The 16,007-nt window shown below is 47.5% G+C and overlaps 1 protein-coding gene across 1 annotated transcript in view; it reads right to left on the bottom strand.

Annotated features, from left to right (window-relative positions):
* LOC138489489 (zinc finger protein 345-like) overlaps positions 1 to 13,465 on the bottom strand; it is a 194,371-nt gene extending 180,906 nt beyond the window's left edge. The window contains exon 1 of the mRNA XM_069617230.1: positions 12,683 to 13,465. Within this exon, the coding sequence (XP_069473331.1) occupies positions 12,683 to 12,706 (24 nt within the window). The 5' untranslated portion in view covers positions 12,707 to 13,465. The remainder of the gene's footprint in view (positions 1 to 12,682) is intronic.
* Positions 13,466 to 16,007: the final 2,542 nt, after the last annotated feature.

Raw genomic sequence — 16,007 nt, 5'->3', positions numbered from 1 at the left:
TTGGGGAGCTTGGGAGGCTCCCCACTCCCTTGAGAAGATTTGTAAAAAATGTGTTGATATGCTACATTTGACAGCAACATTTTGAACAACATGGGGTAAAAAGCCATACAATTTACATTTGGTGAGTTATTATTACTATTGTTTTTTTAATTAGGTTTTGTGGTTAATCAAATAACCTTTAACCTTTACAAAATAAAAAATAAAAAGTATTGCACCAAAACAAAACAGACCAATATACAAGTTCATAATACACAATAACGCACAATCCGTTAAACAACACAGCAAATTCTATCAACATTAAAATGAACCTCTATGATTTCATAAAACATAACACTTTACAATATTAAAAAAATATTATTAAAACTATACATCCTCTTCCAAATGACTGCTATTTATAAAACCATTGCGGTAATGCGACCTGCTAAAGAAACGTTGCAGAATTCCCCAGCCTTACCTTCATTGTCATGAACAGTCGTCTGCATCCTTTCTGGACCTCCTGGTCCCTGACTCGCAGGGGATTGAATGCAGTGATCCTTCCAGCATGGCCGCCCGGAACGGAACGCTCCTGGTCAGTCTATGCGTTCCACGCTGCTCGCCTTACAAAAGAGACACACCCCTCGGCTCTGCGCGTCTCAACGCTACCGCTACCTGTAGTCAGACGTGTTTAGCCGGAGTTCGATCAGGGCTCTCGCTTGAATCCTTGTTCCCAGTTCCTTGAATCCCTGTCCTGTCCCCAAATTGCTCTCCTAACTTCCTGGAACCCCTTTCGCGCTCGAGTCACGGACTTCCGTGCCCCCGAGCGTACCTTATTTACATCCTGGTATTTACCCTGGACTTTTGAACGCTCCCGGAAACAGAACCGCTAGCGCCACGCTGGACGCCGAGGATCAGCGTTTGGGTCTATACAAATCCCGGACCGTGAAAAAGAAGAAATCCCAGAAGGTCGCAAGTACACAACAAAAAACAGGTGAGAAGGGGAGAGATTTGTGACAGATTGAGATGCCTTAAAAACGATACAGACACAGAGATGGAAGCCGCCGTTCAAGACCTCATGCGAGGTATGCAGGAATTAACTATGGAGGTACAGAACCTCAAGGAAGAGAACGCTGCATTAAAACAGCTAGTCTTATCACGTGATTCTGCAACCAAAGAAAGTGTGGTATTGGGAGGAATAGTGGACAAGTATGACGGTTCCTCCAAGACTCTCTGCGCATTTTTCATTCGTGTTTAGTTCACTTCACCTTCAAGCCCTACTATTTCTCCACTCCTAGGGCAAAGGTGGGCTTTATGATCTCACACCTCACTGGAAATGCATTGACTTGGGCAACCCCCCTAGTTAATTCAGGTGACGCCCTCCTGGATGACTATGATGGCTTTGTGAGAGCCCTTAAGGAAATGTTTGATCACCCAGAACAGGTGTACAGTGCTCAAGAGAGACTGCTCGAGTTTCAACAAGGGTCCCAGGATATGCTCACCTATGTTACTTGTTTCAAACAACTCGTGAAGGAAGCAGACTGGTCTCCAGAAGCTAGCTTTACTCTCTTCTGAAGGGGGCTGAACGAAGAAATAAAAGATGAGTTAGCAAGGGTTGCCCGCCCAAGCTCCTTCCAGGCTCTTATGGACCTTTCCTTACAAATAGATTTCCGAATCCAAGAAAGAAGAGCAGAGAAAAAGAAGTCTAAAGTGAGTTTCCAAAAGACCATCACGGAACATGCGCCTAGATCAGAGCCTACTGTTCCTTCTACCCCGGACCCAGAACCTATGCAACTAGGAGCCTTCCGGGTACCCATTACCCCTCAAGTAAGGATGCGACGAATCCACACTGGTCTGTGCATGTATTGCGCCTCCGATAAACATCTTGTGAGAGAATGTCCTGTTGCTCCTCCACGGCGTTCGGGAAACGCCAGCTCCCGATCCTAGATGGAGCACAGTGTCGGGAGAGAGATGTTTGCTCCACATCAATTCCATCCTTGAACTCTCCTGGACAAAATAATCTTGTGGTTCTTCAGGCCCTACTATCGCCTTCCAAGACAGAATCCTACCCCATTCTGGCATTAGTAGACTGCGGAGCTATGGGCGTATTCCTAGATCAAGATTGGGTCACTGCTCACAACATCCCACATGAAAGCCGAGTAACAATGCAACCAGTAGAGGCAATTGATGGGAGACCTCTTTCTTCAGGACCCATAACCCTTCAGACTAAAGAGCTTCTACTCTCTATAAATCACCATCGAGAAAGGATCAAATTTGGCATCATTATTTCAGCCCATTATCCGATGGTTCTTGGAATGCCCTGGCTACAAAGGCACAATCCCTACAACAATTCGGCAGCAGGCTCCCTGTTCCTTGGATATGAACATTGTATGGCTCACTGCTTATCCCTGAATACCTTACCAAAGCCTTCTGAAGACTTCCTAGAGAGCCAACAAAATCCAGTCACCGTTTCTAACATCACCCAGATTCCCAGAGCCTACCAAGCCTTTTCTGATGTCTTTTCAACCGCTATAGTTCAAGCTCTTCCTCCTCACAGGTCAGAGGATTGTGCCATCGATACCGAACCCTCAGCAGTGATTCCTTTCGGCAGAATGTTTATATTATCTGAACCTGAAAAGAGGGCTCTCCGAGAATACCTGGATACTAACTTGGAAAATGGCACCATACGACCATCCAAATCTCCAGCGGGTGCTTCATTGTTCTTTGTTCCCAAGAAAGATACCAAGGAGCTCAGACCATGTTTGGACTACCGTCTAAAATCAGTGCACTCTCAAGGACCGTTATCCCCTGCCCCTCATCTCGGATATCCTAGAAGCAGTCAGAGGTGCAGTAATCTTTACAAAATTAGACCTAAAGGGTGCCTACCATCTCATTCGTATAAAGGAGGGTGACAAATGGAAAACAGCCTTTAGAACCCCCTTCGGCCATTTTGAATACCTGGTCATGCCCTTCGGACTTGCTAATGCCCCAGCAGTTTTCCAACGTTTCATGGATCGAGTGTTCTCTGATATGTTGTTCATCTTCGTTATAGTATATCTAGACGATATACTGATATATTCAAAGGACCATCGTAGACATGAAGAGCACGTGAAGGCAGTCTTGCAACGTCTACGAGAACATAAGCTCCTGGCCAAGCCTGAGAAGTGTCTTTTTCACGTTTCAACTGTTCACTATCTCGGATTTGTCCTTAGCCCTAAAGGAATTGGTATGGATTCCTCAAAGGTAGACTCCATTTTATCCTGGCCTACTCCAACCACCGTGAAACAGATACAATCCTTCCTAGGACTTGCAAATTTTTATCGGAAATTCATACCAACCTTTTCTGAGATTGTGCACCCTATCGTCTCATTATTAAAGAAAGACACCCCCTTCTTGTGGACCTCAACCCAAGACGCGGCCTTTCACCATCTGAAGTCAGAGTTCACACAAGCCCCCATCCTAGCCCAACCTGACATAGATCGACCCTTTCTTGTTGAAACTGATGCTTCCAACTACGCCATTGGGGCCGTCCTAAAACAAGAATTGGACGACAAGTTAGAACACCCCATCGCCTATCTTTCTTGCACTCCAACTCCCAGTGAAACCCATTACTCCATTCTGGAAAAGGAATTGCTTGCCATTCGTCAAGCCTTTACTGATTGGCGCTATCTCCTCCTGGGAGCCAAACACCCAGTGCAGGTCCACACGGATCATCGAAAACGTCAAGTCCTACAATCCCTGGAATGCAGAAACAGTCATCAAGCCCGTTGGGCTTTCTTTTTTGCTCAATATCAGTTCCAAATCCATCACATTCCCGGAACACATAACATAAATTGCTGATGCCTTATCCAGACGTCCAGACTACGAAAACCCTGAGGATCGGACCTTTCCAAAGATGTTTCCCCACACAATCTTTGTTGCCCAAGCACTCACTCTCCTGGAGAATATCCAGAGCCAAACTCGAATTTCAGATATCTGGAAGGAGCACAAGAGAAATAATAGATGGAATCTCACAGCAAAGGACGGGTATCTATTCAAGGACAACCGCTTAGTCATTCCCACTCCTGGACTGAGACAAAGGTTCACAAGTCTATATCATGATACCTTACATTCGGGACATCGTGGGATTACCAACACTCCCCATCTAGTACAAAGACAGTTTTGGTGGCCGAAGATGAAGGATGACATTAGGATCCATGTCCAAACGTGCGCATTTTGCAATCAGAACAAACATGATAATAAGAAGCCAGCAGGACTCCTACTTCAACCAGCAATACCAACAAGACCCTGGGAAATCATCGCCACTGGTTTTATTGTGGAATTACCACCCTCTAGAGGCTACACGACAATCATGGTCACTATTGATTTGTTTACTCATATGGCTCATTTTACACCCTTATCCAAACTGCCGTCCTCATCTGACCTTGCCGGAATCTTCCTGGAACACATATTCCGACTTCATGGGCTGCCTCCCAAGATCATTTCAGACTGAGGAGCCCAGTACATATCTCAGTTCTGGAAGTAAGTAAGTCGTATTCTGGGAATCCAACGTGCCCTATCTTCTGGCTACCACCCACAAACCAATGGGGCCACTGAACGTGTGAACCAGACTCTCAAACAATACCTTTGTTGCTTCGCCACCAAAGTTCAGGATGATTGGTCACTCCTAATAGCTATGGCCGAATTCGCTTATAACAATTCAGATCATTCAGCTATCAAGACCAGTCCCTTCTTCTGTAGTCAAGGATTCCATCCATCTGTCCTACCCTCCGTACTCCCACACCCTACCCCAGTGCCTGCAGTAGACTCCTGGATCGGAAACCTCATCACAGTACACAAGGATGTTAAGGAATACCTAGAAAGGGCCCGAAAAGATGTCAAACGTTATGCTGACTCCAAAAGAAGACCTGGACCTTCCTACTCAGTAGGAGATAAGGTTTGGTTATCCTCGAAGCTCCTTCCTTGACATCTACGCCCTAATAAACTGGCTCCCAGATATTACAGTCCCTTTTCTATACAGGAAATCATCAACCCAGTGGCCTTTCGGCTTCAGTTACCCGAATCCTGGAAAAGAATCCATCCAGTATTTCACACTTCTCTGTTAAAACCATACATTCAGTCATCCCGAACAGCTCCTAGATCTACCCGTTATTGTAAATGATCAACTGGAATACGAGGTTTCCAGGATTTGTGACTCAAGATATCGACGTGGTCAACTACAATATCTGGTTGAGTGGAAAGTTTACCCTTCCAGTGAGCGTACCTGGGAACCAGTGTCAAACATGAATGCTCCCAGGCTGGTTCGACGATTTCATCTGATCCATCCGGGCAAACCCGGAGGAGCTGGTTTTCAGAGGAGGCATACTGTCATGAACCGTCGTCTGCGTCCTTTCTGGACCTCCTGGTCCCTGGCTCGCAGGGGATTGAATGCAGTGATCCTTCCAACATGGCCGCCCGGAACGGAACGTTCCTGGTCAGTCTATGCGTTCCACGCTGCTCGCCTTACAAAAGAGACATGCCCCTGCGGCTCTGCGCGTCTCAACGCTACCGCTACATGTAGTCGGACGTGTTTAGCTGGAGTTCGATCGGGGCTCTCGCTTGAATCCTTGTTCCCAGTTCCTTGAATCCCCGTCCTGTCCCCAAATTCCTCTCCTAACTTCCTGGAACCCCTTCCGCGCTCGAGTCACGGACTTCCGTGCCCCCGAGCGTACCTTATTTACATCCTGGTATTTACCCTAGACTTCTGAATGCTCCCGGAAACAGAACCGCTAGCCTCACGCTGGACGCCGAGGATCAGCGTTCGGGTCTATACAAATCCCAGACCGTGAAAAAGAAGAAATCCCAGAAGGTCTCAAGTACACAACAAAAACAGGTGAGAAGGGGAGAGACTTGTGACATATTGTATATTGACACCAATAAATGTTTTTAAAAACATTACTCTCTTTCCATTAAGTGCAGTGCAAGCAGATATCAAATGTCTAACGGTTTCCAGAGACTCAGTTTTCCCACAAAATCTACAGAATTCTGCTGTATTTGACCAATATTTCCATTGTCAAATACAAATTCGATTTAAATTTCAAACAAGATCTTAAACATCGATTTGGATGAATGGACAAATATGGTGCCAGCATTCCAAGCTTTTTGTGCTCCATGTTCATATGACTTAAAGATTCATGTGATTGAAGGCCCTCCAGGGTACATTGCCAGAGGAACTTATTTAAAAACAACTTAACTTTAACAGGATTGGTTATCAAATCCAAGTCAGTCATGCTCAATTCACTCAAAAGATTAGTGCCAAATCCAGTCAATTCTCTTTAAAAAAAACAACATTCTTTTCATTAGCCAAAACGTTTAAGTCATAAAATAAAGATTCTTGCAATGGACATATCATTTTGCAATAAAATATTACAAAACCTCCAATTAACGCAAGTAATGTTCACTGTAAATTGGTTGCATGAAGTTGTGTGGACAATCAATATATGATGCCAGTAATGGGCACCATAATTCAGTTGCACGAGGCTGCAGCCACAATCTACATGAGTAATATTACCTGTAAGCCACTCGCATACGGTAGCTCTGTGCTCACAATATTTCTATGCCAGTAGTGGTCACTGTAAAACACTTGCACAGGGCTGTTTGCACAATCTATCTATGAAAGTTATGGTCATCTGTGCCAGTAATGGTTGCTGTAAATCACTTCATGAAGCTGCATCCACAATATATGCCAGTAATGTTGCCTGTAAATCACTTGCATGAGGCTGCAGCCACAATGCATCTAAGCCAGTAAATAATTATCACTTTAAGTCACTTTCATGAAGCTTTGACCAGAATTTATCAGGATTTACTCTACACCACCTACTACGCAAACATGTGCATGCATTGAATTTACACACCCAGATGCTCAGGTACACACACATACACTCACTCTGATACTAACATGCACACAGACACGCACTATGGAATCACCCAAAAACTCTTGTGCCTTCACGCACAAAACTGTGTGCATTACAATCAGACATGCATGCACACATAAAATACAAAACCACAAAACCTTTGTTTAACCTTCTGACCTTATCTTCTGTCTGCAGTGCCAAGATCAAGTGGGCACCAACACACAGGGCCCACTGGGCTCTCAACTTGCTGGATGCTCAGCTGTGAGAAAGCCAGGTGGAGCTCGAGCCCGCTCAGGTCAAGTTGCTCCTTGGAGCTCAGCACAAGGTTCAAGCCAATGGGTCCTTGAAACCAAGCCAAGACCCTCCTGGCACCTGCTTGTCCAGAACAAAAATGTACAAATACATCATTATGGTGCTTATTCTAGGGCAGGCAGTCTCTCCGCAATTCCCTTTCCCACCCTCAGCAGAAAGATTCATTCAGAAAAAGGCCCATCCCGACATCCCTTCTTCCCCACACCCACTCCCACCTGACCCACTTTCCAGTTCCTGGACGAAACAGCACTTCTGTTGAATTGCAGTGCTCAGCCGCAGTGCTCGCCTTCTTCAATAAAAGGGCCTGGCAGGGCCTCCCCAAAACCCTTGTAGAACCTTGTGGATTTTGCTTTTGATGATTAACACGACCATACACCCCATTGTTTGGGGTGGAGGGCAGAGTAGGGGATATGCATGGGTGACAGGCCCTGCACAAACTGCACTCCGCAAACTGGACAACAATGGGGAAAACTGCTAGGTAAAATATTGCACCATGTAATGCCTGAGCCTTTTTCCTTTATTAGAAACATGTTTAAGCGAATGAAAAATTAATATTTCAATATTTTTTAAACCACAGATGTTATCTGCACTCACGCTAGATTATATATTAATATTGTAGATGGCATTAGTATTAATTTGTCAAAGTCAAAGTTTTGACAGTTTGTAAAAAAAGAATATTAAGAAAGTACATGACACTAAATATGCTAGGTTCTCCTATGTGGATTGTAAGTGAGTGCACAATGACACATTTTGAAACGGCCACTGCGTGAAACTGTCTCTGGTTGTTGGCACGCATTGCTGCCACGTTTTGCGATGACAAAAGCTAAAAGGTGTCTGCCACCCACCAGAAGGCCGTACAATTGGTGTGGCTGCCACATGTGTCTCTGCTTTCGTTACAATGGACACCCACGCACTGATTTTTCTAAAAGATTATGTTTCAACAGACCCCTGATTGGGCACTGCCTCGGTGCTACTCATGAATTCCCTGGCTCTCTCAGCTCTGTGCTCAGCCACCTAGAGACCAGGAAGCACACTGCACATGTGTCTGAGTGGTCACTTTTTTCTAAAATAAAAGAATAGCCAGCCAGCTGCAATTGTGGGTGGCGCAGACCAAGACACCTAGCCGTGGTGGAGCAGGAGCGCCAGGAGCTGAAGATTGCGGAGGAAGAAGAAGATGAAGAGGTGTTCTTCGTATCAAACATTGACTCTAAAACCAAGAAAAGGAGGCAGCCCACATGCGTGGTGGACATTTGTGAGACTCCAACTCCCGCGTTAATAGACACAGGCTAGTCAGTATGTGTGCTGGCGACAAGACATAACGAGTCACGACCAGGACCACGAGTGCTTGGGGAAACCAAAGCAAAGATCTACTCATTTGGTGGAGATCATCCACTTCCACTCCGAGGAACGTTTGTGGATCCAGTCACCCACGCCAACAACACCATCAGGGCAAGGTTCTTTGTGACAGACGTCAGCCCACACTCGCTCCTGAGTTGTGCCGCATCTAAGGCGCTAGACATTGTGCATTTTGTGCTCTCAGTATATGAAGCAGACATCAAAGACATTGTCACCAGATTCGCAGACGTCTTTCAGGGAGTAGGGAAACTAAAAGGGGAGGCAATCAAACTGCATATAGATGAATCAGTGCGCCCAACAGCATTGAAGCACAGGCGCATACCCTTCCACCTACGAACTCAAGTGGAGCAAGAGCTACAAAATCTAGTAGACTCGGATATCATCGAGAAAGTTGATGGCCCCACCCCATGGGTGTCCCCGATCGTCGTGGTGGCTAAGCCCAATCAGCCATGAGCCGTACGCATTTGCGTGGACATGAGGCTACCCAACCTCACGATAAAAAAGTAACCTCGCGATAAAAAAGGAACCTCACCTCACGCTGACACTGGACAATTTAGTGGGTGAGCTTCTGGGTGCCAAGTTCTTCTCAAAGCTTGATTTGCGTTTGGGTTATCACCAACTTGAACTGCACCCCCGAATCCAGGTGTATAACTATTTTTACAACACACAATGGCATATACCAGTATAAATGTTTGAGCTTTGGGATTTCCTCTGCCGCTGAGGTGTTCCAGAATGTCATCAGGGGCGCCCTCACTGGCCTGTAGGGCATAATCAATCTAAGTGAAGACATATTGGTGTACGCAACCTCAGAAACAGAACACACGACCAGGCTGGAAAAGGCATAGAAAAAGAGCCGAGACCTGGGTTTGACGCTGCACTGGGAAAAATGTGAGTTTCTAAAAGGGAGTACAAGACACGTAGAAGCAGACCTGCCAGAGGAAGATGCGTTCATATTACAAGACACGTAGAAGCAGGCCTGCCAGGAGAAGATGCATTCATATTACAAGATACGTAGAAGCAGACCTGCCAGAGGACGATGCATTCATATTACCAGACACGTAGAAGCAGGCCTGCCAGAGAAAGATGCGTTCATATTACAAGACATGTAGAAACAGTCATGCCAGAGGAAGATGTGGTCATATTACAAGACACGTAGAAGCAGACCTGCCAGAGATAGATGTGGTCATATTACAAGACACGTAGAAGCAGACCTGCCAGAGATAGATGCATTCATATTACAAGACACGTAGAAGCAGACCTGCCAGAGAAAGATGCGTTCATATTACAAGACACGTAGAATTAGACCTGCCAGAGAAAGATGCGTTCATATTACAAGACACATAGAAGCAGACCTGCCAGAGGAAGATGCGTTCATATTACAAGACACGTAGAAGCAGACCTGTCAGAGGAAGATGCATTCATATTACAAGATACGTAGAAGCAGACCTGCCAGAGGAAGATGCATTCATATTACAAGACACGTAGAAGCAGTCATGCTAGAGGAAGATGCATTCATATTACAAGACACGTAGAAGCAGACCTACCAGAGGAAGATGCATTCATATTACAAGACACGTAGAAGCAGTCATGGCAGAGGAAGATTCATTCATATTACAAGACATGTAGAAGCAGACCTGCCAGAGAAAGATGCATTCATATTACAAGACACGTAGAAGCAGACCTGCCAGAGGAAGATGCGTTCATATTACAAGACACGTAGAAGCAGGCCTGCCAGGAGAAGATGCATTCATATTACAAGATACGTAGAAGCAGACCTGCCAGAGGAAGATGTGTTCATATTACAAGACACGTAGAAGCAGACCTGCCAGAGGAAGATGCATTCATATTACAAGACACGTAGAAGCAGACGTGCCAGAGGAAGATGCGTTCATATTACAAGACACGTAGAAGCAGACCTGCCAGAGGAAGATGCATTCATATTACAAGACACATGGAAGCAGACCTGCCAGAGAACGATGCATTCATATTACAAGACACGTAGAAGCAGACCTGCCAGAGAAAGATGCATTCATAGTCCAAGACACGTAGAAGCAGTCATGCCAGAGGAAGATGCATTCATATTACAAGACACGTAGAAGAAGACCTGCCAGAGGAAGATGCATTTATATTACAAGACACATGGAAGCAGACCTGCCAGAGAAAGATGCGTTCATATTACAAGACACGTAGCAGCAGACCTGCTGCTCCAGACTGACTCGCAAGTCCAAATGAAACCCATTGTATACGCCAGCAAGGCGTTGACAGACACTGAGCAAAGATATTCTCAAATTGAAAGAGAAGCGCTGGCAATTCTGTGGGGCTGTAGACATTTTCCCGCAGGGATAGAGACAGTCAGCGCGATTTACAGTCACTGTGGAGGGCCTGACACGAGCTGTCATGATCAGACGAAGGACTGTTACTCCGAGGGAGACAAATAGTGGTACCTCGGAAATTGATTGGGAGGGTGCTCGAACTATCCCACAGTGGCAACCAGGGCACTGCGAAGACCAAAGCAAGGCTGAGACCAAAGGTATGGTTCCCGGAATTAGAAGGAAAGGTCAATGAGTACATTCGACAATGTGCCTGGTGCCAAGCGGCCGCACCAGTAAACAAGGAGCCATGCATCGAGTCGATGCAACGGAGCGGAACCCCATGGGGTATGGTGCACGCTGACTTTGGATCCACTGGGAGGGGTATGCACTTCTTAGTACTAACTGACCAGTGGTCACGCTATCCAGAGGTGGAGATTGTCGAATCAACGTCAAGTGATCACACCATACAGGCAATGGAGAAGATCTTCGCAACCCATGGGCTTACCCGGGTCGTGTGCTCAGACAATGGGCGGCCGTTTCACGGCAGATGGTTTGCGGAATTCATGCATGACTACGACATCGTACACCGGAAAGTCACTCCAGCATGGCCAAGGGCCAATAGGGAGGTGGAGCGATTCATGCGCACCCTCAATAAGATTTTTAGAATCTCACAGAATCAAGAAGGGGAACTAAAGAGAAACCTGTATCAGTTCCTTCGAGAATATCGATCAATGCCCCATCAGTCTACAGGGGTGGCCCCAGCCGAGGCGCTGTTCAGCCGATGCCCGAGGGGGCTCATAGCAGAAATCGATGGCCGACCACCAGGTGTCATAGATGATCAAAAGACACTGGAGGACCGATGGGCTCACAATGAGAGCGAGAACGTCAGGGGAAACTTGGAGTGGTAGGACATTGAAGTGAGGAATCGACACCAAGAAGGGAAGCTGTGCCTCAACTATGAGTCCACCCCCATGGGGGTAATCCATGTCAATGGGTCCATGGTGACGGTGGCTGATCAACGGGAAACTGTTACAAGAAACTCATGCTTTTTCAAGAAGATTGCCACGAGAGAACCCTGGCAGGAACCTGCCATGGGGCTATTCCTGGCTCGGGCAGCGTCGAGTGGACCTGCTCTCGAGGTGGACCCAGGAGACCCTGAACCTGAGTGACCCAGTCCCTGCAGGTAACCAGTCGAAGAGTGGTCTGATTCAAGGACTACATCTTGGACTCAGGCTAACGAGGACCACAAGCAGACGGTACTTGCCCACGTTGGGATGAAACACTTTTTACTGTATCAGACTCATGTTCACTGTGTCACGTTGATACCAAGTTAATGTTAATAATGAAAATTGTTGTCTTGTTAGGAAAAAGGAGGGATGTGACAGAGCAAGTTACGTGGGCATGAAGGCAAGGTTCGCCGTCGCGCATGCGCAAAATAAAGGCATGGCCTGCTGTGTGTCAGAGTGCCCTGGGGCCCAAAGAAGGCAGACCTGTGTCCGCCTCTTCGTTAAGGTACGTGGGGATGGGGGCATGCTCACGGGGCCCCACCGAGGGCACGGATCAATTGTAACAGGTGGTATGTGAGATGTACAGGGCACTGAAGAGGTGGCCAGAGAGGCAGACTGCTCTCCTAAGTCGGCCTTTTGGCCAAATCAGACCCATTGGCTCGGCTCTCCTCATTATCTCCCCAGCATCTATCACACATACACAGATGGTACATAACATATTTAGTGACCGTCCAAAGGATAGTTCCAGTTGGCTGAGGACCTTGTGGCATGGGTCGAGATGGCAGCAACGGCTGCTGTCCACAAGCACACAACAATGGAGACAACTCACCTCATCTGACCCCTGTCCAGGCATCTCCGCCAGTGATCTTGGATAGATGGATTTCAGTTCAGTGATTTTGGGTGGATTTCAGTTCAGGGATCCTGGATGGTTTCAGCTCAGGGATTCTGGATGGGTTTAAATTCAGGGATCCTGGATGGATTTCAGTTCAGTGATCCTGGGTGGATTTCAGTTCAGTGATCCAGGATGGGTTTAAATTCAGGGATCCTGGATGGATTTCAGCTCAGTGATCCTGGGTGGATTTCAGTTCTGGGATCTTGGGTGGATTTCAGTTCAGTGATCCTCGGGTGGATTTAAGTTCAGTGATCCTCGGGTGGATTTAAGTTCAGTGATCCAGGATGGGTTTAAATTCAGGGATCCTGGATGGATTTCAGTTCTGGGATCTTGGGTGGATTTCAGTTCAGTGATCCTCGGGTGGATTTAAGTTCTGGGATCTTGGGTGGATTTCAGTTCAGTGATCCTCGGGTGGATTTAAGTTCAGTGATCCTCGGGTGGATTTAAGTTCAATGATCCTCGGTGGATTTCAGTTCAGTGATAGTGGATGGATTCCTCTCCAGTGATATTGGAGGGATGTCTCCCCAGTAATCCTGGATGGGTTTCTCCCCAGGGTGTTGGATGAGTGAGTCTACATGGATTCCTCCGCAGTGATCTTGGATGGAGCTCTCTCTAGTAATTGTGGATCATGAACTTCCCTCAATTAGCGCAAAACTAAGCGGGATAGGACGGAGACCGACCTGGGCCCCCAGACTAAGAGGAGAGGGATCGCGGGGTTCTAGCAGTGAGTGCGGCTGCGCAGATCATGAGCCACGTGTCACCGCAACGCGATGACGCAATCACCAGGGCGAGAGACACTAATCACACGGTAGAAGACACTAATCACCAGAGCTGCTCAGAGACTTCGAGAATTCACAGGAATAAAACGCTCAATCACATCAGAGTCAGTTCAACTCTCCGAAGACGTTATAATTAAGAAGCTGGAGGACGCGATCCGGACATTTAGCTGGAATCCTACTGCGCGTGTGCAGATAAGCAGTGTGTGAATCCTGCGCATGCTCACAAAGGCAGGTGTGCCGATAAGCAGTGTGTGAATCCTACGCATGCTCACAAAGGCAGGTGTGCCGATAAGCAGTGTGTGAATCCTGCGCATGCTCACTAAGGCAGGAAGAGCTGCCAGCAGGGGGCGGGGCTAGCGGGGTCACGGGGTGCCCTGCAGAGGCCAGGCTCGAGCCGGTCCACTCAAAGCGCTGGTTTTATGTGTGATCAGTCCTGGCCTGAGGATGAATTATTAACCCCTGCGCCCACTACGGGGCGCCTGGCATGTAATAAAGACCAGGTGCCGGTGCAACGTCGGATTTTGCTTACCCATCAGAAAATGCTTTCTGTTCTACGGGGCAGCGGGGGCAGGGGCAGGGGCAGCGCTACATTAACCCTGTGTTTCCACAGGGCATATTATCTATTTTAACCCTATGTTGTGCAGGGCAGTGCAGCATAGCATTAACCCGTCAGAAAATGCTTTCTGTTCTACGGGGCAGCGGGGGCAGCGCTACATTAACCCTATGTTTCCACAGGGCATATTATCTATTTTAACCCTATGTTGTGCAGTGCAGTGCAGCATAGCATTAACCCGTCAGAAAATGCTTTCTGTTCTACGGGGCAGCGGGGGCAGGGGCAGGGGCAGCGCTACATTAACCCTATGTTTCCACAGGGCATATTATCTATTTTGCCCCTATGTTGTGCAGGACAGTGCAGCATAGCATTAACCCGTCAGAAAATGCTTTCTGTTCTACGGGGCAGCGGGGGCAGGGGCAGGGGCAGCGCTACATTAACCCTGTGTTTCCACAGGGCATATTATCTATTTTAACCCTATGTTGTGCAGGGCAGTGCAGCATAGCATTAACCCGTCAGAAAATGCTTTCTGTTCTACGGGGCAGCGGGGGCAGGGGCAGGGGCAGCGCTACATTAACCCTGTGTTTCCACGGGGCATATTATCTATTTTAACCCTATGTTGTGCAGGGCAGTGCAGCATAGCATTAACCCGTCAGAAAATGCTTTCTGGTCTACGGGGCAGCGGGGCAGGGGCAGCGCTACATTAACCCTGTGTTTCCACGGGGCATATTATCTATTTTAACCCTATGTTGTGCAGGGCAGTGCAGCATAGCATTAACCCGTCAGAAAATGCTTTCTGGTCTACGGGGCAGCGGGGCAGGGGCAGAGCTACATTAACCCTGTGTTTCCACAGGGCATATTATCTATTTTAACCCTATGTTGTGCAGGGCAGTGCAGCATAGCATTAACCCGTCAGAAAATGCTTTCTGGTCTACGGGGCAGCGGGGGCAGGGGCAGCGCTACATTAACCCTGTGTTTCCACGGGGCATATTATCTATTTTAACCCTATGTTGTGCAGGGCAGTGCAGCATAGCATTAACCCGTCAGAAAATGCTTTCTGGTCTACGGGGCAGGGGCAGGGGCAGAGCTACATTAACCCTGTGTTTCCACAGGGCATATTATCTATTTTAACCCTATGTTGTGCAGGGCAGTGCAGCATAGCATTAACCCGTCAGAAAATGCTTTCTGTTCTACGGGGAAGAGGCAGCGGGGGCAGGGGCAGGGGCAGCGCTACATTAACCCTGTGTTTCCACAGGGCATATTATCTATTTTAACCCTATGTTGTTCAGGGCAGTGCAGCATAGCATTAACCCGTCAGAAAATGCTTTCTGTTCTACGGGGCAGCGGGGGCAGGGGCAGGGGCAGCGCTACATTAACCCTGTGTTTCCACAGGGCATATTATCTATTTTAACCCTATGTTGTGCAGGGCAGTGCAGCATAGCATTAACCCGTCAGAAAATGCTTTCTGGTCTACGGGGCAGGGGCAGCGGGGGCAGGGGCAGAGCTACATTAACCCTATGTTTCCACAGGGCATATTATCTATTTTAACCCTATTTTGTGCAGGGCAGTGCAGCATAGCATTAACCCGTCAGAAAATGCTTTCTGTTCTACGGGGCAGCGGGGGCAGGGGCAGCGCTACATTAACCCTGTGTTTCCACAGGGCATATTATCTATTTTAACCCTATGTTGTGCAGGGCAGTGCAGCATAGCATTAACCCGTCAGAAAATGCTTTCTGGTCTACGGGGCAGGGGCAGCGGGGGCAGGGGCAGCGCTACATTAACCCTGTGTTTCCACAGGGCATATTATCTATTTTAACCCTATGTTGTGCAGGGCAGTGCAGCATAGCATTAACCCGTCAGAAAATGCTTTCTGGTCTACGGGGCAGCGGGGGCAGGGGCAGGGGCAGCGCTACATTAACCCTGTGTTTCC

This window comes from Ambystoma mexicanum, chromosome 9, assembly GCF_040938575.1.
Source record: "Ambystoma mexicanum isolate Mex_15411 chromosome 9, UKY_AmexF1_1, whole genome shotgun sequence".
NCBI lineage: Eukaryota > Metazoa > Chordata > Amphibia > Caudata > Ambystomatidae > Ambystoma > Ambystoma mexicanum.
The sequence above is the reverse complement of the archived record's forward strand: the minus strand, read 5'-3'. Positions and strand labels throughout refer to the sequence as shown.